This window comes from Pholis gunnellus (genome assembly GCF_910591455.1).
Source record: "Pholis gunnellus genome assembly, chromosome: 7".
In the NCBI taxonomy this organism is placed as follows: Eukaryota; Metazoa; Chordata; class Actinopteri; order Perciformes; family Pholidae; genus Pholis; species Pholis gunnellus.
In genome coordinates, this window is record NC_136533.1 from 27,509,645 (window position 1) to 27,533,055 (window position 23,411).

The 23,411-nt window shown below is 42.2% G+C and overlaps 1 protein-coding gene across 1 annotated transcript in view; it reads right to left on the reverse strand.

Annotated features, from left to right (window-relative positions):
- Positions 1-11,879: 11,879 nt before the first annotated feature.
- pard6a (par-6 family cell polarity regulator alpha) overlaps positions 11,880-23,411 on the reverse strand; it is a 30,048-nt gene continuing 18,516 nt past the window's right edge. Inside the window, exons 3-6 of the mRNA XM_079162755.1 lie at positions 14,917-15,206; positions 14,529-14,654; positions 14,109-14,308; positions 11,880-13,449 (exon numbers count right to left, since the gene is read on the reverse strand). Of these exons, the coding sequence (XP_079018881.1) occupies positions 13,119-13,449; positions 14,109-14,308; positions 14,529-14,654; positions 14,917-15,206 (947 nt within the window). The 3' untranslated portion in view covers positions 11,880-13,118. The remainder of the gene's footprint in view (positions 13,450-14,108; positions 14,309-14,528; positions 14,655-14,916; positions 15,207-23,411) is intronic.

A 23,411-nucleotide genomic window follows, 5' to 3' on the forward strand; every position in this document is an offset into this window, starting at 1 on the left:
GCAACTCCAAATGAATGATAATGTGTCTCTGTGTTTGCTAAATACTTATTGGTGTGTGTGTCTGTCTGCTTGCTTTAAAGTTATTCCGCCCCCTACTCGACAAAGATGAGTTAATGCAGCTTTAACAACAGCTTAATTAATACGTAACCCTGTACACTCAGTGCCATGAGACATAATAGGTTATCTACTGATTTCATTGATCCTGCATTAGTAGCTCGAACTGACTTCAGTTAAATGTCTAATTCTTCTCTTTCTTAACTGGGAGCTATTTGCTTTGAAGTCTTTTAAAACCATAAAACTTCGCTGGCCGAGCAACTGCAGCAAACCGCTCAGCTCCGTTTACTCCAGCAGGAAGTGTTTGACTTCTGGGGAGAGTCAGTAGTTCCGAGGCTGTTTTAGTGTGAGAATATAAGTCAATGCAGTGCATGCAACGAGCTGCTGGGGCTTCTGCTAACTCCCATCAGACGGGTTCAGGATAAGTTATAACATGATAATATCAGTGGTGGGCCGTCAGGGCCTGCAAAGCCTTCTCTGCTGGCCTAAACAGAATCACAAAGTTTTAGCTATTTTATAATTTAATATGTTTTCTTAAATACACTACATGTATTATAATTTATACAAATATTTTTCCCATTATCTTATTTTCTCATTGCACAGCTACTGTCTACCTCAGTTGCTCTGCTTCCAGTGCAGCTTGTTTTAAGTAGAGCTTTTATCCAATCAGATTTCACCTCTGTGTCTCTAGGTAAGAAGAGAGGCCCCAGGCCTGCAGACTCACAAGTGAATCCATGTGCAGTTTAAGTGAATGGGGACGATATTGTTGATTGTCATAGTCTTCAACCAATCAGATCTTTAGTTTGACATTCTTTGACGCGCCAGAGCGGCCTGCAGGCCTACAGCTACGTCAGCATTAGCAGCAGCGCTCAGTGAGATTCTGTGCTGTGTTTTATCTGAATAGAGTAAAGCGATGGACATAATGTCAGGTCTGTGCTTTATTTTGTATCTGAAACCGCCTTGTGTGTGTGTGTGTGTGTGTGTATGTGTGTGTGTGTGTGTGTGTGTGTGTGTGTGTGTGCAGGCATCCAAAAGCGGGACTTAAGTAAACCCAGACACATCGTGCGCTCAGAGAAAGTCCTCATCCACTACCTCCAGGAGAGATGAGACACGCCGAGTGGGACTGTCTACACGTGGGAACCGAACTGACACTGAGAACATGTCCTCAACGACACAGTTCATACCACAGCAGTCCAGTTGCTATTGAGTGTGACAGGCAGAGACACAAGTGGTGCCAATACCCGACCGGACCATCGGCAGGTTATCATGAAAGCTCTGCTTTTGTTGTTACAGTATATGAATATTCCTCAGTGAACAGTCCCGTTTGTATTTTTCATGCATGAATACCCTGTGTGTACAGATTTATGCTTGCTGTATATAAAGCAACAGGAAACTGCTAAATGCTCTGAATAAATGATGGAAGATTGTCTTTACATCTTTTCTGTCCTGATCCTTCTGGCTGCAGTGTGTCCTCATGGCCACCAGGGGGCAGCATTTGACTGTAGAACACCTGATCGTCACACAGAGGGGCTTTTACTCTGATGAAAGGCATTCACTCGCTCCCTTATGGGACTACTGACGGGTCAGATTTCCCATAATATTTATCTTTCTACTTCCCTACATCTTATCTTGTCAGTGCACTAAACCATCAGATGAAGTCATTAACCAGATATGCCTGAATGTATACATGTATGCAAAATATGTTCAATGAAAACTAGCGTTGGAAGTATAGAATTGAACTTAGAGATATTCTGTTCAGTCATGTGAATACTTTCTTCAGTGTTTGAGTAGCCTGTCGTGATGGGAGTGAAGCCTCATTACAGCCACTAGTTAAGCTGTCTGGCTTTGTCGACACTAACTGAACAAGCCCTGATAACATGAACGCTATTATCACACGATTAAAGTGAACACCAAAATCACGGTCATTTAGCAGATACTCTTTTCACATCTCTCGGGGACGTGTCCTAGCGTGAACGATGTTCGCTGACGGGTGCACTCGCGCTCTTGAAGCTGGGATGGATTCCGTCTCTGTTAAAAGGAAAGAGACTTGCACCCTCAGAACAAGTAAAATTGTCAATAACCACAAAGTTCTGTGAGATTCAGCCTGATTGAAGCCAAGTGTGGAGACTGAAATGTTGCATGTGTGGTGCAATAAGTCATGTGTAGTTCAATAAATAAAATCATTTCTAGGTTGAAATGTAAGTAAGAAGAGTTTGTTATGTTTCCTCTGTGTTTATGGGTTTATTGTAGTTCAAATTCGGGCTGTTCCGCAGTCCTTTTTAGGCAGTAGTAGCGCCAGTGGATCGCCAGTAGGCGTCAGTGTTGCTACATGAGCAGTGTATGTGACGGGAGAGTGGAGGGGAAGTCTCGCGTGAATAAGCGAGATCAACAGAATCTCTGTGTAAAAGATTGAAGCATACAACGCTTTGTAGCGAATATATACCTAAAGTGATATTTCTGCATTTTGCAGGTAAGCTGGTGATGTTTTTAGGTATCCCGGGCTAGTACAATGGTGTACTGTACGTCTACTGTGTACTGTACTGTACTGGCTCTGTTAGGTTCTGTCAGTGGCGGGCCGTGCATTTTATACCTGGGCCTTCTGTGCTGTCCTACTACAGTTGAATTACCTCCATCAATCCAGCAAACCTGCAGCGGATCCACGCATTCCATCACATAAGAGCACGAGCCATTCAAATATTATTCATAAAAATGACACGATAGACAAATGAACAGTAGTAACATTACTATGTAAAAAAGAATAACGCTGTTTGTCACTTACCGAAATTTAAAGATTGTTTCAGTTCCAGTAAGAAGTCCTTCTCGATTCATGGAGCCAGTGATGACAGTCGAGCCTCCCTAGTTGTATTTCGCCGGTCTGCTGCGGCAGGAACTCTTACTCCTCCAACTAAGCTCTGCTGGCAAGTTAAGTTTTGTTTCACAATAGTCACGTGCTCGCCCACTGACCAATCACAGCACACACTGCACCTCACTGCAGAGCTGCACCTGAAAACTGAGCTGCACGTAATGATGACGTAGTTGTAGGCCAGCTAGCAGGCTCTGGCACGTCAAAGAATACGCCCAATATGTCAAACTAAAGATCTGATTGGTTGAACACTATGACAATCAACAATATCGTCCCCATTCACTTAACCTGCACATGGATTCACTGGTGAGTCTGCAGGCCTGAGGCCTCTCTTCTTACCTAGAGACACAGAGGTGAAATCTGATTGGATAAAAGCTCTACTTAAAACAAGCTGCACTGGAAGCAGAGCAACTGAGGAACACAGTAGCTGTGCAATGAGAAAATAAGATAATGGGAAAAATATTTTTATAAATTATAATACATGTAGTGTATTTAAGAAAAATTATTAAATTATAAAATAGCTCTAACTTTGTGATTCTGTTTAGCCCAGCAGAGAAGGCTTTGCAGGCCCTGACGGCCCACCACTGGGTTCTGTTAGTGCTTGTATGCAACTGTATTAACTGTTCAGCTAATTTGCAGTAAGTTCCCGGCTGCCATTAGCAGTAGTACGAGCGCAGGGCGGTAGCCTTGGAGCCTTTCTCAATACCAAGTACGCCAAATACGGATTTGTGTACCTGGAAGTTTAGACTCCCAGGTACGAGAGGACACAGTACATTCATGACCAGAAAAAGTATTTTTACATTCAAACTAAATATGACAACCCTTCCTTTTTCCTTTTTATTTCATTGTTAGTTATAATGCACAATGATAGCCAGCATAACAAGCCTGTACAATATAGATAGAGACAAGCAAACAATTCGGTCAAAAGTACAAAGACAGCGCTCTAGTTCAACGTGAAATTAAAATATGAAGTTATGAATCTTAGCTTTGCCCTCAGCCAAACGGATTTAACGTTACCTGTAAACAAACAATAGACTCTGACACTAAATGATATCTCATGTTTACGGAGACATCAGAGCCAGCGGATAATTTCAAAAAGTGTTGTCGCATGAGAGGTTTGGGCTCCGGTGGAGCCCAGCGATACGGCCTGGGTCTCCAGGAATCGTGGCGTCGGTGTTGGCTCCCTAGCGAGGAGAAGCTCTGCTCCTGGTCAGGAGGAGGAGACGCCGCTGCCGGGCGCTGAGCTCTCTTCTGGCCGCCGGAGCTTGCGACTGCAGGTCGAAGGCGGCAACAATGCCGGATCGCGGTCTGTCCAGGGGGGTCTGGATGCTGCCGGAGGCCCCGCTGGAGTGTGAGCTGAAGGAGTTTCTGATTGTCAATCTTCTCACTGATGGTCTAGTCTTATGTAGGTCATACAGTATTAAACTGAGAATGTTTCATAACCGGTGAAAAGGTTTCTCACAGTAACTTAGACTTGAGCAAGAGAACCTCCATCTGAACACTGTGACCTCCCTGTTTCTCTCTCTCTGTCCTCTCCACAACCTGCTCCACTCCAAGCCCTGTTTCCTTCAGCCGTATAAACAGCCTCTATTAGTCTTCAGCTAAACAAACAGCAGCGGTGCTTGGTTTAGCTAATCCCGTAATGGATACCACCTCTGCTCAGACTGATCACATTTCTAGGACGGACCAACGCTGCTCGTTCCATCACGCTGCTGCTGTAATCAGTTTAGACATTTCTTCCTCTTTTCTTTTTAGAAGGAAGGCTGGGAGAGAGCCAGGTGTCAACTTAACCCTACGTTCACCTTGAAGGAGGTCTGAGATTGACTGTAGACCTTGAAGATGGGTGTGGTCCAAATCTTTTGAATCTTGGTATGTCGTAGTCATCGTGACGTCACCCATCGGTTTGTGGACTGACGTTCTGAAGCTTTGAGTTCAACAATTTTGCCGTCGCCGTCTTGGCTTTTTTTGCAACCGATGAACAGAAGTGACCATATTTGGAATGTGGAGGAGTGACGTAGTGACACCGGATACGTCTCTGGTAGCAGCAGCGACCTGTCAATCACAGTAGCCCCGCCCTAAAGCATACTCTGCTTTATGGTCTGTCTGACTCTAAATGGACCATCATTTACTAAATGAACATCATGCTGTATTGAAGAAGACTTGAAACTAGAGATTGAGACCATAAACTCATGTTTACAATGTTTACTGAGAGAATAAACACAGCAGCACAGCACATGGCCACATGGTGGCGCCCCCGGTGCAGATTTCTTTTCCCCATCTTACTTTGTATGTAACAACTGTCTCCATCATTCTGAAACAAACACAAGACATGTTGAGGATGACTCATTTCTACATTGTTAATGTTTTAAAGTGACGTAACACACACAGGTAGTTTAGGAATTTGAGTAAACAGCATGACTAATCTTGAAACTGAGCTGGAGCAGAGTTCACAGAATGAACGACGAGCTGACAAATCTGCTACATTTGAATCCATACCATAATAATCTGCTGCTCTACGCTGTAAGACAACATACACCATATCCCCTCTTTTCAGTTATTATCAAAAATATATAACTGGTTTTGGTATTGAGTTCATATGAATTAAATGAAACCCGTACTAGCTATTCATTTAATTAACTACAGTTATATTATATTACAATTTGTGAAAGTAGACACTTGATGTTTTTGATTGGATATGACGTTACTAATTGATCATGTGCATATTGGTACAGACAAACTGTTGAATAAGGTCATAAAAGCCATATTCTGGTATTGTAAGAAAGTCTAGAAAAGGTTAGTTTTTAGTATAGTGTAGTATATTTTGGAAACAGTTACACATGTTATCGTATGGTATGTTAAAAAAGTCTTAGTATCATATGTCAAAACATTTAAAAAGAAAAAACAGTATAGTATGTCCAAAAAACTAGAAAAAAGCCAAGGATATGTCAAAAAAGTAATTAAAAAAACATAATATAGTATGTTAATAAAAAGGGGGGCAAGAACGAGGAAGACAGGAACGAGACAGAAGGAAAGAAACTAAAAGATTTATAGGAGAAAAAAAAATCAGAAAGGAAAAGAAAGAAAGACTTTGACTTTACTGAAGTCATCTGAAAACAGAAAGTGACACAGAGGGCCTTTTAATAATACTTTATTTTTGATAATCATTATATTTGATCTTCAAATGACATTCACAGTTTAGTTACAGACTCCTATAGAAACCATAAGAGGCTCGTTGTCCTGCTGTCCTCCGTCCTTGAGACGCTTACTCAAGTATCCTTACTCAAAAAGGCACTTCCTTTGTTTTCTAAAAGCTTGTACAGTCCGGGGAGGACACCCTCACTTTTTGCTCAACCACATGACCATCCACAATCCTCCTCCTCCTCCTCCTCCTCCTCCTCATCATTATAATGATGTAAACGGGCTGCAGACACAGTTAAGCAGTGATGTGACATTGAAGGGTTTGGCAACATGGACCATCACAAGCACAGACATCAGCGGTGTAGTTTAGAGGGGAGATGTCATATTGGATCTTTCTCCCACAAGAGCCATTTTGCATCTATCACACTAAGCCCCGTAGGTCAGCCTGGTCTCCTCACAATGACGCTCCCATACAACAAAGCTGCATTGTCAAATACGTTCCGAGGGAAGCAGATCTTTTCCAGGATCACGTTCGTTTTTGACGCATCACAAAAAAGTTTTGAATTATAGTCCACGCAAGTCGGAACAGGAAGGAGGTCAGAGTGGAGGTGTGGGTCAACAGAGGACCTTCCCCCAGAAGACCACTGTTCATACCTAATTGAATTTATATCCCTCACTTAAATAACAAACTTATTTGAAGCAAAACTGTGATGTTTTACAAAACATGACCAAATTGTTTTGCTGATTCTTTGTTGTGTTTGTTTCAATTTAAAACTTGAACTATTTATTTAAAACCGTAACCTGGGAGAAAACACATTTCACTCAGAAGCAGTTTAGTTGTGTGCACGTATTTCTTTAGGAGGCAGGGTGGCACATGGTTAACATGAGCTTGGGCTCCTTTATGACCTTCATTTCTTTCTTTCTTTTATTTAAAAGGGACCATGTACAGTTTAAAACATAAATGTCACCATTAAAAGAACAGTCTGATGTTTTGATATATTTGCTTACGCTCTTATTCAGAGTCAGATGCTCGTCCAGTACAGAGGCAGGTCCAGGACATGTTTAGCCTAGCTTAGCACGAAGACTGGAAGTAGGGAGAAACCACTAGCCTAGCTCTGTCAAAAATTGAAATAATACGCCATCTAAAAAACTCCATAACTGTCTGATTTAGAGCCTAAAAAATGTAAATAGTAGCTTGGAAGCTATTTACCAAGCCATACATGTTTTAAGTGTTTAAACAACCCGTTCTCACTCTCAACTCATGAAATAAATACCGATGCTTGACCAGTGCTCCTCAGCACAGACACACTGTGGCAACCTTTAGCGTCTTTACGAGACGCACCAGGCTTTCAACTAACTCCAATGTAAACCCACTTGCGTCAGTATTAGACTGTCAGAGCAACTGATGTAGTATAAAGAGCGAGAAAGTAAGTGTAAGACGGGCAGGAGGGGAGGTTTGACAGGCCAAACAAACACACGACTTTCACCCAGGAGAACACTGTTTGTTTCCGGTGTGAAACCAAGTCAACGTTGACTTATTTTGCCTTAGTTTTGTTACAGAGCTTACGTACTTAACGCACTTATTTTAACCAAAACCACAATCTTTTCCTAAACCTAAGTAGCTTTGTTGCGTAAATAAACCTACGTTGGAAGTTTATTTTGACACAATAGGCACGTAAGAAGTGGTAACTGTTCATTTTATGTTGAAAAGACACAGTTTGAATGCAACGAGCGGAAACTGACACACCGTCCATGACAAGTCTGAAACTGACGATGGAGGGTTACATACAGCGTCATAGTTTGAAGCTCAGAAGAGTTGGGAGTGAGATGTGTTGGCTTTAACCAGGCGATTCCAGCCACCAGGTGTTTCTGGGCAAACTACTGAACATTTAAATCCAGACTGCAGGGCTCAAAAAACCTCCGGGACACACATCCAGGTGTGTGATAAAGTGTTTCTGTATCTTAAAACCCAAAACAAAAGTGACATTCAAACCAAATGGAAGTTGTGAAACGCAGTCACAAAGAGATTCATGAGAGGTTGCGAAGGGTGACAGTGGCAGCAGAGATGTGATTGAGCCATTTATGGCAGATCCAGGGTCAGTCCCCAACACATTAATGACATAGCTAACTGCTTCCTAATCAGAACCACACCATTTGGCTATTACAGAAATCAAGCTGAAATGATTCATGATTATGGTACATTTTACGTTCTTCTAGTACAAATATCACAATTATCGTGCAACTGGCAACACATGGCTATGATTGGTTAAGAAATGGCTCCAAACTGATGGCTCCTTAACAACAACGTTTTTAGTTTTTTACAATCTTATTTCTATTCAGCAAACTAGAATAGGAGCTAGGCTAGCTAGCTACGCTCCCATTATTTGTGCTAAGCTAAGATAAACCAGTCCTGGATCTGATGTTTTTGATCTTTTCACCAGACTCTGTGTAACTGCTTCATTAATGCCGGGGTATACTCGTGGCCACCCTCCACCTCCCACCCCAAGTTAGCTTAAGATCATTTTACTAAACACAACTTAAATAAAGAATACACCCCATGTAAGCACAACATCAACTAAATATTACAGGTAAAGAAGGCCCCCGGTCATTTCAGTTTATGTGGTGCACTCTACTAAACAAATCTACATTTAGTCCAATTGCTGTTGTCTGGTCCAATTTGCCCAGTTGGTAATCCATGTATTATTATATTTGCCGTCAAAAGCTCAGCTCCATCATTTCAACCCCGGTGCTCGTTGGGACACAAGGATCAATGATGCATATAATCAAATGAGAAGTCATGACACGCACAAGTGAACCTCGGAATGACTGCGCAGACATGCACACCAATAGTACTTCATTTTGGGTAATATTCCAGGGTTTTCATCATTAACATGGAACATTTAGGCATGCATTCATTACAAATCCACTTTAACCTAAACTCAGAAATACCGAAAAAAGACATCCTTCATTTATATTGATCTAGTGGAACCACACATGCTAACCTCAAAGAGAACGCTGTGTGCACATCGACACGTTCAGCAACGACCTACCACACACACACACACACGCACGCACACACACACACACACACACATCGTTCGTCTCAGTCCACCGTCTCCTCTCATATACAATTTAAAAGTACAAGAATAAGAAAAATACTCTCCATATTTTACACATATTATAAAATGTTCTCTTACTTTAAAAACGTTTCCCAGGTACTGAAGCTATCCCTTGTTTCATAATCTCACATTTACATTTCTATTTTACAGTAAATTACAATTAAATAAACAAAATAAAAAAGGTTCTGTGTTTTGTGTGTGTGTAGTGGTTGATATATCCAGGTCAGCATCAGTGGAACGATAAATCACGCTCTCTTCTAAAGTCCTCCAGCTGTTTGCTAGTAGCATTTGACCTGCTGCTCAAAGTGGAGTGAACTGGCTTCATGATGCATTCACACGTAATCAGGCAAACAGTGAGCGACACCTACAAGAAAAAACGAACAAATAAACCGATGGAATGTCAGAGCGGCAACGAAAACATGCACGATGATACGTGTTGCTATGGTGATGTCGTATTGTTAAAAAAAGAACTTTCTCTTAATATTCTGTTGCAAACTTTTAAAACGTTTTCCTTGTGCGACGGCGCTACAGTCATGGATCCCGTCTGCGGTTACCGTTGTCGGCCTCAGCTCACCGCCCTGCTTCCTGGGCAGCGTTGGTGTTGAGGGTTCGGCTGGAGATGCTACATCTACTCCGGCCTCATGGCAGCTTCGCCGTTAACGGGAGCTCAGTCCACGTTGTAATTGTAATTTGAACTGCAGCAAGAGACAGTTTACATCAGGCTTTGCCGTACACACAGAGTAGTACTAGCGTTTAGGTATTTGTCTGCTACAGGAAAATGCACTGACCAACCAAACCTTTAATGTAACCTTTCAATGTAATTCTGTCAGGAATTGAACGGGTCCAACAGGCGTTGAACGTGTTCACTAGGCCGTGTTCACTAGACCGTGTTTATCTGTAGGGGGTTGGAGGGCAAGGTTTGATAGTACTTTGAAAAGGTTATGGCTCTCTGGGAAATCAAGTTTTTTTCCCTGAAAGAGTTGTGGATCACTTAATCTCCATACACACACATACGAATGCAGAATCTATAGGTAACAGGACAAGATTTTGGTATCAGAAGTGTTCTGCTTTGTGTTTGTAGCATTGGAACATGAAACAATCTTGTCGCTGACGCCGTCTTTTAACTCAAACTCCAGTTTTGTGTCTCAAGTTGTTAATCGCTCTGTAAACAATTGACAGACGCACGGCAGAGCAAGTCTTGGCCCTGATATCTCCGATACCACCAGAGGCTGAAATCGTCCTCATACCCATGGGCTCTGAAATTGGTGGTGACTTTATCTGTGGCGGGGGGATTTTTTTCCATCAGAGAAAGACCTCTCTTACGCACTGCTTCACTTCCACACAAGCTAACAGACGATTGAAGAACTGTATGGTGATCTCTTCAAAGCTTGCTGTCATTTTCCTCAGTAAGTTTCTTAGACGTCGTCCTACAAAGCTATGTAGTGTGTTTCTCGAACTAGAGGAAAAAGCCATCTGTGACAAATAACTGGTTAGTTAGTATTTACTTCAAAGTTGAAATGCCACTTTAAAATTCTTTCAGCGCTATAATGAGTTCAGTAGCCAAGTTTCCATTTAATTGTCGTGCAAATTTTAAGAGAACTTTTTAAAATAAATTCCGTCAACTTTTGGAGTGAATAAACTAAGCTCGTAGTTTGGTCAGAAGTTGGCGCCTTTGGTTATGTATGTCTGTAATCCGCCAGTTAACAGAAGAGAAAGTACAGGTTGGGAACGGCAATCAAAACAAACCAGCTTGGCTGTCTAACCAGCTACGAGGGAAAAATTTAATTTATTAAGTGAAATGTTCGCAACGTCAGAATTTATTTGGCAAAAGTGTTTCCGTAACCCATTTACCTTTTCCAAAAAGGTAAAACCACCTCAAGTGAGGGTAAAAAAAACCGTTCACACAATTGAGGACGCTTTAAATGTTTCTGTTTTCTAACGCGAGACTCCAGAATGTGTCCAACTCCAGGATTAGTCCAACTGTCAGACGACGCTAAACACAAGCACACTATAGAGCTCTATCATATTTCTTTAAGGGTGTTATGATTTTTATTTCTGATAAATAATAAACTGCTAGGATTCATCATCATCTGTCCATCTTCTGTTGCGCTTCATAAAGCCGATATTATCTTGTAAAAAAAAAAACGTGACATTGATTCGGTTCGACGGTCGGACCGAAAAATGTTTTGGTATAATTGGAAGCAGAACGCGAGACGGAGGAGGAAAGTAAAGAAAGAGTGCAGTGTGCGAGCAAGACCGCCAACATCTCGGACCGTAAGGCGATACCTCCAGAGCCCAGAACGACCTGGCCTCACACACACACACATACGTGCACACACACACACACACACACACACACACACACACACACACACACACACGTGCACAAACACTGGTTTATATGACCCAGATAGGAGTGACAGGAATTTCCTTATTTTGACCCCTGCTCCCTGATGCTTATTAGTGTGTTTGTGTGCATAACGCATGAGTAAGTTTGCTGCCCTTTCATTCTTAAATTTAGTATGAAAATCATGAAATATAGTCGCACATCACCCATTTTCCAAAATAAATGTTGGTGAAATGATCAGTTATGATATTATGTGATTCACAGTTAATGTGTTTCCATATTTGCAATGCCAGAAGGTAAAATCGATAGCTTAGCCTGACAATATCATAGAAGTGACCACCCCTTTTAAAGTGTGTTATGCAACATAGTTTCTCTTTATTTATACACATTTAAAAATCAAACCAATGAGATCATGATTATTGTTCGACAGCTGATTTAGAGAAAAGAAAAGAAATCTAAATTTAAAAAAAAGGAAATTTGTAAAAAGTATTGCAAATATTATTGAATCCCTTTTGGGTGATTTTACTGTCTTGAATATATTTTGGTATGTTATGATTTCTAAAACATTTAGGGCAATACTCTAATGTTGCAAGTGCGACAACCAGTGCAAAGCTTTGTGACCTGCTATTTTGGTGCAAACGGGTCGGCTGAAGTGGAATATAGATTAGAAGGTGTGGGGGGATCAATAAATACACTCTCAGCCAATCACATCACTGCTCTCGCAGCTCTGAAACAGCTGCCTTCTGATTGGCCCAATTCAAATCTGAATAATCCACATGTGTGTGTCCTGATGCCTTCAGGTGTCGGCACCTTTTCATACAGTATAAAGCAGCCGTGAAGAACCACTCATATCCCTTTCTAGATAAATGCAGACAGATTTCATTTTGCAATGCACATATTTCAAAAAAATTATAAATCCTGCAAGTATTAACTTTGCTTGTGTCCATTAAAATCCCAATAATGGCAAACATTATGGCAAACTAAATTATGGCAAACACTTCGTGGGCGAAGTCAGGAAACTACCAAACCGTTGGAGCGCTGTTTGCACTGGTCGTTGTGCTGCCAAGAAAATAGAGCCCTGACCATTTCACTTTGTACCGTTCTATCACCGTCTTGTTGTGGTGAACAAGTCGTCTGTCCTCCAGCTAATAGTGATGTTTCTGATTGGTGCCGCTGTAGAAGAGGTGATTTTCTCCAACGTGTTGACATCAAACTGACTTATGGCTTTGACAGGAGCATTTGCAAATATTTCTCAATCTCTCTGCTCTCTAAAAGTCTCCACGGATTGGCTAATACATTATGGCATTTAAATCATTTCCTTTCGTTTACTATTAATTCTTGTTTTGAAGCTGATAAATCAGCTCCATACATTACCTCAGCCACATGTGGCAGACATATAAAAAGTGTTGTTATGCCGGGAGATTGTGAAAACACATGATCCGCCGAGGCTAGCTAGCGCTAAGAAGCTAGCAGAACCTTCTGTCCCGTATCTCTGTGTTGCTGGAGCACAGACATCTGTCGTCCTGGTAACCGCACCGTGCGGATGTAACATCTCATAGTCCCAACTGTCACAGGGTCGCTGTCAGTGTCGCCATGGCTACAGTGTGATTATGTTGCCGTCTTCTCTCATGCTCTCTTGACTGCTACTAGACGTGTGGGCGGGGTTTCCGTTGTGATTGGACAGTGCCGTCGAGCTGTCACTCAGGGACGCTCCGACGCTATTGGGCAACGAGACGCTCTGTGGGAGGGGCCGAGCCACGGCCGGGCTGTGCGGCCTGCCGCCGGCCGAGTCTCTGTTGAGGTTAGTGTTGTTGCTGTTGGTTACCAGGTGGGAGTCGTAGGGCGTCAGGCAGTCGTTCTCAAGAATTAGGTCGCCGTCGTCGTCGTCGTCGTCGTCGTCATCGCTGTCGCCCTCGGCAATGCTGTTGCTGTGGTAACAACAAACGACAGGGCAAATAATGATTATACAACAGTTCCTACACCTGAATAATGCAAGTCCAATATTCTCTCTTTTAGCTCTGTTTTTGGTCTCCACCATCTCTTGAGGGAAATAAGTTCCCTTTTAACTGCTAAATGCTCCACTATGGTGTGTGTCTGCTGCTGAGCAGGTAGTGTAAAGTGGGTTGATCTGAGCTTTTAAACTGAAAACAGCTGCCTGCTGCTGCTGGAGACCAGTTGATGAAAACAGTGAGACAAAACCAGAACAGTGAAGTTGTGAGAAACCAAAACAATGAGCTAAAAGACGGGAACTGCAGAGCTGAAGCTAATTCTCTGTGGGTTCTTCTGCTGCAACACCCTCCTTGACTTTGGACAATATGGGTATTTGAGTTTAAAAAAAAAACTAAATTTATAACGCAAATGAACGCTGGAATAAAACATTTAAGAGGCAGTAGCTTTGCCTCTAGTTTTCAGAGTGCATATTAATAACCATTAGCAGCTGCGTTTATAAAGAATACTCACAGGGTCACAGTTACATTTACGCTTTTAAGTCCTGAACCATGGAAGGTTTGTTACAATGTTAAACAGTGTTTTTTGACTCATTAGCTTTGGTGCAAAAAACAGGCCCTCCACCATGGCCACGTCTTACCTCGCAGTGATGGGGTTGCTCTGGGAGGCGGGGCTTGGTGAGTCATGTGACAGGGCGGAGTTGTTGGATCCAGCTGAGCCCACGGAACCAGAGTTGCCCATTGAGGTTTTGCTCCCGCGATGCACCACGTTGTTCCTCTGGTTAGCTGGCTTGACAGTCACAATGAGATTGTGACTGTTTGCCACCATCATGTCTGTAACCTGAAATGACAGTTAAGCAATGAGACTTTATTTACCATAATACAACAAAAAACCTGTGAGAAAAGCCCAGAATTAAAAACACTGTATTACTGTATACTATGCTAAACTGCTTTCACAATAAAATATCAGCTTATGGTAACCTTGCATAACAGCAACAAAAAAACCCTCTTAAATCCTTGGCAGGTCTCCATACAGCGTTAATTTTGGACACTGAACTTACCTGATCCAACGATTTTCCTGCTACATCAATGCCGTTGACCTCAAGGATCTCGTCATTAACTCCCAGCAGCCCTGTGCTTTCTGCTAGCCCACCGCGGACCAGACGAGATATGAACACCCCCGGGACCTACAGGATGACAGAAGAGGAAAATTGTATGTTACATCTGGACATCCACACCAAATTTACGCACTCAGACATATTACACACTACAAATATTAAGTTTTGACATTAGGGTCAGGGTATTATTCAAGACAGACAACCCAAAAATGTCTATGGATTTTACTCCCATTAGAGCAATAAAATAAAGTGCCCTCAAAAGTTTGATCCTCCAGATTAAAATGTCACGTAATATTTCCAGAGATGAATGAAATTAAATAGCTGATCACACCTTCTCTACGCCCTGTGGTGTCACGCGCACGCTCACGCCATCACGGATGTAGAAGCCCAGTGGCTTGTGGGTGCCGTGCTTGTGGAGTCGCACGCGTCGGTGTGTCTCGGGTAAGATGTCCACGTCAATGATGGATGAGATCTGACGGAAGTTCTGCGGCAGGCCAATCATGAGCCCCGGTCTACTCTTTGAGTGGGTGGAGCCTGAGCCGGTGGTGCGCAGACCGGTTAAGCCAAGCCCTTTTTTACGCCTCTGGAGGGAGTTGGTGGCAAAAATGACAGGTTCACCCTCTAAGAGAAGAAACACAGAAGGATTGAGGGGACAGTTAGTAATCTAAAGTGTGGCGCTTTAACAAAAAAACATAACATTTACAAAATTACATTCATCCATCCATCCATCCATTTTCCTCCGCTTATCCAGGGTCGGGTCGCGGTGGCAGCAGGCCAAGCAGGCTGACCCAGACTTCCCTCTCGCCCGCAACATTTTCCAGCTCATACTGGGGGATCCCGAGGTGTTCCCAGGCCAGCTGGGAGATATAATCCCTCCAGCGTGTTCTGGGTCTTCCCCGGGGTCTCCTCCCAGTTGGACGTGCCGGGAAAACCTCCAGTGGGAGGCGTCCAGGTTTACATTCAATTCAAAGGAATATTTCAACAGTCTGGGAAACTTGCGATTGAAACGTAAGTGATAGAAAAATCAAAGAAATCCTTGTGTACCTGGTAGATCATGGACTCAGCACTCTGTGCTAGCATACAGAACAGTAGTGTACGATAGCCTAGAGCAGGGGTCACTAATAGGTCCGGATCCGGACCCAGACGCTGTCCTATCCGGACCCGGACGTATAACTAATGGATAATTGAGCATTATACATTTTGGCGGCGCTCTTCTATTTTAACCTGCACAGCTTTTCTAGCCTTTACGGCACTCGTTCAGCAGTCCAGGAAATACACCGACCAATTACATGCATTGTAAATCATCTCACGTGACGCTACTCAGCCAATCGAATATCTATATTCTGAAACTCATCGTGAGCCGAGTGAGATTTACACAGACAGGAGAGAGACGGGGAGAGAGAGAGCAGTGGGAGAAGTAAGTCCGAGGAGCAGTTTAACATGGCGCGCTCTAAAAAGAGAGAAGTGGACCACGAAAACAGAGCTTTAACAAAGAATGTACGGACTCTTATTTGTTAATTCTTCCTGCTGGTGCTACTAAACTTGAGATGTTGAAAATTGTCCTCGATTTGGGTCGCGGATTGTTATGAAGGGGTGATGGTGGGTCCCGCAGCCAGACCTGTTGAGTCAGTTAATTGAATACCCCTGGCCTAGAGCTATGCATTTGAATATCGCTCACAACTGCTATAAAGTCAACGGTATTTGCTTTGATTGACAAATAAAGCTCACCAAATTCTAACCAATAACCATTGATGCAAAAAGAAACATAAGAAGTGGATGTAGTCACAGTGACATCACCCATTGGTTTGTGGACTACTATTTTGAAGCCTTGAATTCGGTATTTTGGCCATTTTTTGGAACCAGAAGTAAAGTTGTTAAGTGGTGTTAAATGTACAGTTTAGGTTTTGGTTTGTCCATCAACAAACACTGGCTCCTCAACACACAAGGAAAGTTCCTGTGTCCTGCTCCAAAACATTCAAATCCACCGTTGTAAACGTTACAGCCCAGGCTAAATAATATCTGTACAAATTGAAATGTATTGCTAGTACATTTTTTTTTGAGCACTCATGTATTAGCCTACATGTGTACAGGGGTCCACTGAAAGCCACGGAGTAGCCACATTTGTACTCTGGAATTTAGCACGCATAAGATGTTTTTTCTGTTTAAATATATCGAACATTGAATGACTACATATTGCGTAGATTTCAAAAGCGGCAGATTACATTTCTGAGGGTCAGACAGAAAAAACAACTTTCCTGCCACAAAATTCAGACCCTGATGATGACCAGGCTTTTGCCATGACATACTGTAGTTGAAACATGCAGGTATTGCAGTAATAATCAACTTAAAGAAGCAGTGGCAGTCATTCACACAGGGGTGGACAGAGGAGGAGTACACAAGGACTGCTAAATGGACAGACGTGTGTATTCACCTACTCCAGAGCAGAGGTTTATCTATATAATCACATCAAGTGGAACAGTACATTCGAGCGGTTTTCCTCGCTTTTGTTTGGAGGACCATTAATACAATTCAGTGCAAAAATATTATTCTCTGAGTCAAATTTCATATCTGGATCCGCTGCCCTGACCGTATGTGGGAGGGGGATATTTATACATTCACATCATTTTCTAATTTCACACTTTTTCGTGTGCACACATCACTTTCCTCTTTCTTTCTGTTGTTTGTATTTCCATGCGCTGCTTCAGCGACGACGAGCTGACAGCATTACTTCACAAAATACATATTAGATGACCAGTAAGATCAGATATTTAATAAGTTCATATTCCTGACTTCTTCCTCTATTGCTCCTGAAAACACTTAACGCTTCTAGTACAATAACTACTAACACTTTTATGAACTACAACAAAAACTTAAAACTAGACTTTAAACTAGGAACACAAACAAGTGCATTGACTGCAACTGATATTTATTCTTTCAAGATGAATCTATACATGATTTTTGATAAATGAATGAACCTTTTTCTCTATTTACAGCTACATTTAAGGACAAATTCCCATCACCAATAACCAGAACTCAAAGTGATACACCATATATTCTAAGATATAAGCAGGTATTCAAATAATTCTGATAAAATGAATAACTTGTCTGTTCTCTTATGTCTCACATGGTACATTCAGTATATTTTCCCACAGTGCAACAGCATTCATGTCACACTCACGCTCTGCTGCTCACACTTTCTCTGTTTAACACAAACACTGTTTCCACTCACTAATTATTTCCAGTTGCTTCTACTCCACTGTACCAACAGTCGGTGATGCACAATACTTCCTTTCGAAGAATACTTTAAATTATAAGCCACTGGAATGCTTTTGATGTTAAACATCTGTGCGTGGTCAGTTTAATTGACAGTAGCTTAACAGCAATCTGAAAAAAAAGACAAAGTTGAAGTGACTGGAAATAACGAGGTTTTTTTTGTTAAAAAAGAGAAACTCAAAGCAGCAGATTGATTGATTGAACGGGTCAACTTGGCAGTACTGAGTTTACATCAACAGCAAATTACAAGAAGAGCAGGTGAGAAAAATATACTTCTACGGTGGTAAAGGTCCATCTCTGAGAGAAGCCTGGTTCAAATAGAAGCCTCTCTAAAGGAGACATAACTCTTGTGTGTTGGTTGTTGATGCTCATTCAATTATTGAATCATATTTTCACAACACTATTAGAACATGATTTTTGTATTGTAGGGTTCCGAATGTGTGAATCACCCTTTAGCTATGACTGCAGCCCTCACCAACGTGCCTGATTGATCCAAGATTAATACCGAAGGATAGTAGCAGATTTCTAGAGGCCTTCGTGTCCGAGCAAGCAGTGGAGGGTTTTAAGACTCTGAAGCAGATTAAACGGCAACAGATTCCATCTCAATCCATAATCCCATCGCTGTTGTTCTGCAGCAGATGACTCTGTCTTTGGTCTCCTTCTATGACACACTGAGCGACGGCCTTGGGAGCATCGTTAAGCAGGCTGTGTGCTGTATTGACAGGGATGATCGGGGTCCGATTGAGAAGGTTTAAAGGGTTTACTCCACTCCAGATGTGACTCAAATGACAACTAATCAACAAACTATTGATATCTGGCTGTACATTGAAGAAGAAGCCGCAGAATGTATCTTTTTACTGGCGACACCTGCTGTTGTCAGAGGAATAGCGGTTGCTCGGACATTTGATTCTCTGTTTGGGCTTTTGTTTTCTTTTACAAAGCAGGAATTATGGTCTGAAGAAATGGGCTTGTGAAGGAGTAGTGTCACGGGGCTCAATAGCATTAAGCATGTTAGTACAGCATGGTTTCCCTCTCCAGAGTCGGGTCTCATATCCGCGGCTATAAACATACCGTTAGCCCTGTTCCAATCAGTAGGGAATAGTTACCTAAACGCTGCGGGGAGAGTTTGTAGCGCTTGTGCTGCTGGTGGTTTTCCTGGTAAGCTAGTTTAGCATAGCGTGTAGAATGTTGTTCTTCCGTGGTGGCGTGTCAGACGGGTTGCCATGTTGAGCGCAGTGGCTCCACCGAGATAACAGCAGTGATCACCAGATCACACCCACAACATGTTCCTAAATCATTCATACACGTCTGAGGCCAAAGACAGTCTGAAGTGAAACAGGGGTTACCATCTTGTAATCGCTCGGCACAACTCCTCTCCATCAATGTATGTCCACTAAGAGTGATCGTTTCTGCCACAGACAGGCTCAGGTTGTTATTACAAGTGTCTGACAGTACAGTGTCGAGGGGAGACCTTTTCAGGGGAGAGCCAGGCCGCTGGACTTCTGCTGCTGCTAACTTTCTGCAGCAAAGTCCCACCAAAAATGAACTGGATCCGTCTTACAATCAAAAAGTATTTAATTAACATGAGAAGCTAGAACAGTTGCAAACTGAATTACTCTATCGATATCAATATGTCCCTTGGGGCTGAGTCCTCACTTGCCCCACCTAATCGGCCAGCCCAGCTGGTCAACTCCCGAGTGGTAACGGCGCGAACAGAACCCAAAACTCTCTGCAACTATCCTATATTTAAAAGTCTCTGTCCGAATGTTTAAATGTCCAGTATCAGCCTCTGTGATTGGCCGAAATACAATAAACCCCTAATGGCTTTGGCCAGTTATCAGCTCAGTGTTTGGTTGAAGTCGTCCGGACTCCTCCTGCTCTGTTGGTCATCTGTCCAGCTCCTCTGTGTCCCCTTTGATGTCCCCTTTGATGTCTCTGGTCCTCGACCTATTCCCTTATATGGTCGTGAAGAGCCTGTCCTCTGCATTCCTCACTGACCCTATCTCACCTGATCTCTCTGCCTCATGGCTCAGAACCCCCTAACCTATGTGACTGTACTTTGGTTCAATACTTCCAATGATTATGTTAAAGACTCCTACAAGTAAACTTATTGCAAACGTATAATATCTTCTATAAGTAAACATCCTGTAAACCTATATTACATTCCATAAGTAAATATATTGTGACTCTTAACATAATTTACATTCTCATCATTGTGACAATTTTATTCACCACTAGGGGTGTTATTAATTCTACTAAATAATGCTTTTAATACTGTAATTCTCCACAACAGCACATGCTTTAAATTCATAAGAAGTAGCTATGCAGTGTTCTAAGCAGACGGGATCACACGCAGCAGATAGAATGCTCATCACAACCAGAGGAGACCTGAGACCTGACTTAGACTTCAATTCAATGTATTTTTGTATAGCCCAAAATCACAACTTTACCTCAGAGGGCTTTACAATCTGTACACATACGCCATCCTCTGTCCCAGGACCCTAACACTTGTGACCAAAGACTTGAGGCTTGAATTGGACTCTTGCTCAAAGACTTGAAACCTGACTTGCCCCTCAGAAATTTGAGACTGGACTAGGATTCTAGCTCAAAGACTTAATACTTGACTTGGATTTGCATTAAATTACTTGTGAGCGTCTTTACCGGCTGCTGTCTGCAGCGTTCTTCCTTAATGAAGGACCAATTTCAAAAATAGTTTTCCCCATTAGTCACTTAAGAGGGGAAAATGAGGCCCAGGTTGAAAAATACCTCAGTTACCCTTAGCCTGAAAACTGCTTGAAACCTATGACGACTGGACAAACCACACGGAAAGATGTTTTCTTTTGTAGTCAGATAGCAGCATAAACCTTACGACTTTTGCAACATGAAATACAGTAACATCTTGACTGACGTAGTGTCCGATTGATTCCTATTCAATCCATTTCAATCATTTGTTTATTTATTTTACCTTTATTTAAGTCAATTGAGAACCAGTTGTCATTTTCAATGACGGCCTGGCCAAAAAGGCAGCAACAGGAAGTCGTTACAAACAAATAAAACATAGAAACATCTCAATCAATCTCATGCAAAAATAACACAATATGTACAATATATAAAAAACAAACTAACAGTGTTCAGGTAGAAGCTAATTCAGAAACAGGTGCAGTGACCAGAGACTATGGTTTGTAATGAGTTAGGAGGATAGGAGGGTACCGGAATGAGGGTGTGGAGCTTTAGCTCGGCTTGGAGCAGCAGACTGGACGAGAAGCGGCCGAAGGCGGTGCAGACTTTTAGAATGATCATGTTGATGAAGTTGCTAGAGCATAAATGATGGTTACTGTTGGAGATGATGAGTAGAGAGTTTTTATTGTACTAATGAACTGTCAAACCCCACACCACCCCGTCTTAAAACGGGCCTCACAATGTCTTACTGACAGACATCCGTCTCTTGTTTACCTATGTTGCTATGACTCCTGAGCCAAACAAACCAACCTGTCAGTCATTAGCCTCCCTGGCTGCAAATGATTTGAATAAAATGTGCTGGCTGAGGGAAGAACACCTGCTGTGATGTCATCGATTGGGGTGTGACCAAAAGTGCAGGAGGCTTAGTTTGAGCTCATGAAGAGCACTGAAGGAGCTGTTTGCTGCTTCTTGTGAGTCCGTGTTCATTTAGCCTTTGAATGGAACGGCCAGCGTCCGTCCCACCAGACTCGCCTCTACATCATGTACTGTGTTTGAGCTGAGTACTGGCATTAAGAAACACCATGGAGACAAAAAACTCTTTTTGGAAGGAGTTTAACATGAGGAACAAAGACTTTATCCCCCAAAAAATCCCAGTTCAGCTTAGCTCACGGTGGCAGAACTTGCTGTATGTGAATCAAAAGGTTTCACTCTTTGAACCCCACCATCAACAGTTAAACGGTTGGGTCTTCATGGGAGACAATGGGAATGCCTAACTAAGAGCCTGTTGTGTGCATGACGCTTAAACAGAGGGCTCTTAACTTCAGTATGTCAGCTATGTGGCAAGCTAAACTACATTCTATCAGCACTGTCATGTCATTTCATCATCTATTGAGGAATGATTACGTTTGCCTTGCTAGACAAGTTTATACCTGATGTCGAAACAGGCAGACACGTACTATTTCAATTATGCTCATCAAAGGTCTTCATCAAGTCTATTGCAATGGCTTTTGTGTGCTGAGCTTCATTGTTTTCATTCATTCTGCTTTTGGTCTTTATGTACTTTTTATTCTATCTGAGAGCTACTTTGTAAACTATAAACTCAGTACCTTTCTGACATTCGACAAACAACATCACTACCAATAACAGCTTACAGGTGCAAGATCAGGCCAGAATTTTAGTCTAAAACATTCAGAAAAATTAACGTTACCAGTGTGAAGAATGTGAAGAGGTTACATTGTTGACGTCATGTCAAAGACATCTACTGAAATGAGCATGCTAACCAGCTAGCCCCGGCCCGTCCTGTCTTGTAATACCACTTGTATCTGGAGAGGCGATAGTGAGTCGCTGCAGCATCCCGTCTGTCCTCAGTCCAACATGAGAGGTTGAAGAAGTCTCATGCTGTCTCAAGGGCTTATCAATCATGTTTTAGTAGTTTGTTTAGTGGATTGTTTAGTGGATAGACCTTCAGTTAGTGGTTAGCTGCCCCTACTCCCCGTCAGATCAGCAAACGTTCTGTTGCTGCATTACACATGTTAGACCAGGCACCAGCCCGCTGTGACTCCCGATGCTGGGGTTTGCCTGGCTGAATGCTAGTTGCTATAGCTAACCGCTAAGTTTCGTATCTCGGTATGAAACTACGAGTCATTTTCTCGTCTCTAAATCAGACTATCCTATACCTTAAGGCCTCCAGTTAGTGTCAACGTAACGCACAGATGCTAACTCAAACTGTAGGCCCGACGCTGAAGATTAGAACACAGCAAAGTTTCATCAGTCTTGGTGTTTTTGGCGGATTGTTGCCCTGCTGTTAATTCGTTTAATTCGTTTACTGTCAGTGGAGTCACACAGCTGTATGAACTAATAAGAGACTGTACACTGTTAGTGGTTGAGGTACATACAGCTGCTATGATCAGAATCAGAATAAGCTTTATTGGCCATGTATGCGTACGCATACAAGGAATTTGAATGTTTCCACTTTGCTCTCAATGTACATATACAAGTTTACAATAAACAAGAAAAAAAATATCTATAAAAAATAAAATAAGGGCAACAAAAAAATGTAGAACAGATGTAGGTATAAACATTTAACAACAATGTACAATATAAGTATAAATTAGTGCTGGGCAACTTAACGCGTTATTATCGCGTTAACGTATTAATTAATTAACGCCAACAATTATTTTGTTGCGCTTTTCCTGTGTCTGGTGGTTTTAAAAAAAAAAAAAAATGCAATACACACCGTTGATGCCAGCAAATCACCCACCCAAACAAACAAACGGTGGAGGGAGGCTTCGGCAGCGTTGGATGCAGCGTGTGGGAGAAGTATAGATAATCAAAAGCAAGACAAGCTAACAAATGCCACAGCGAAGTGGATAA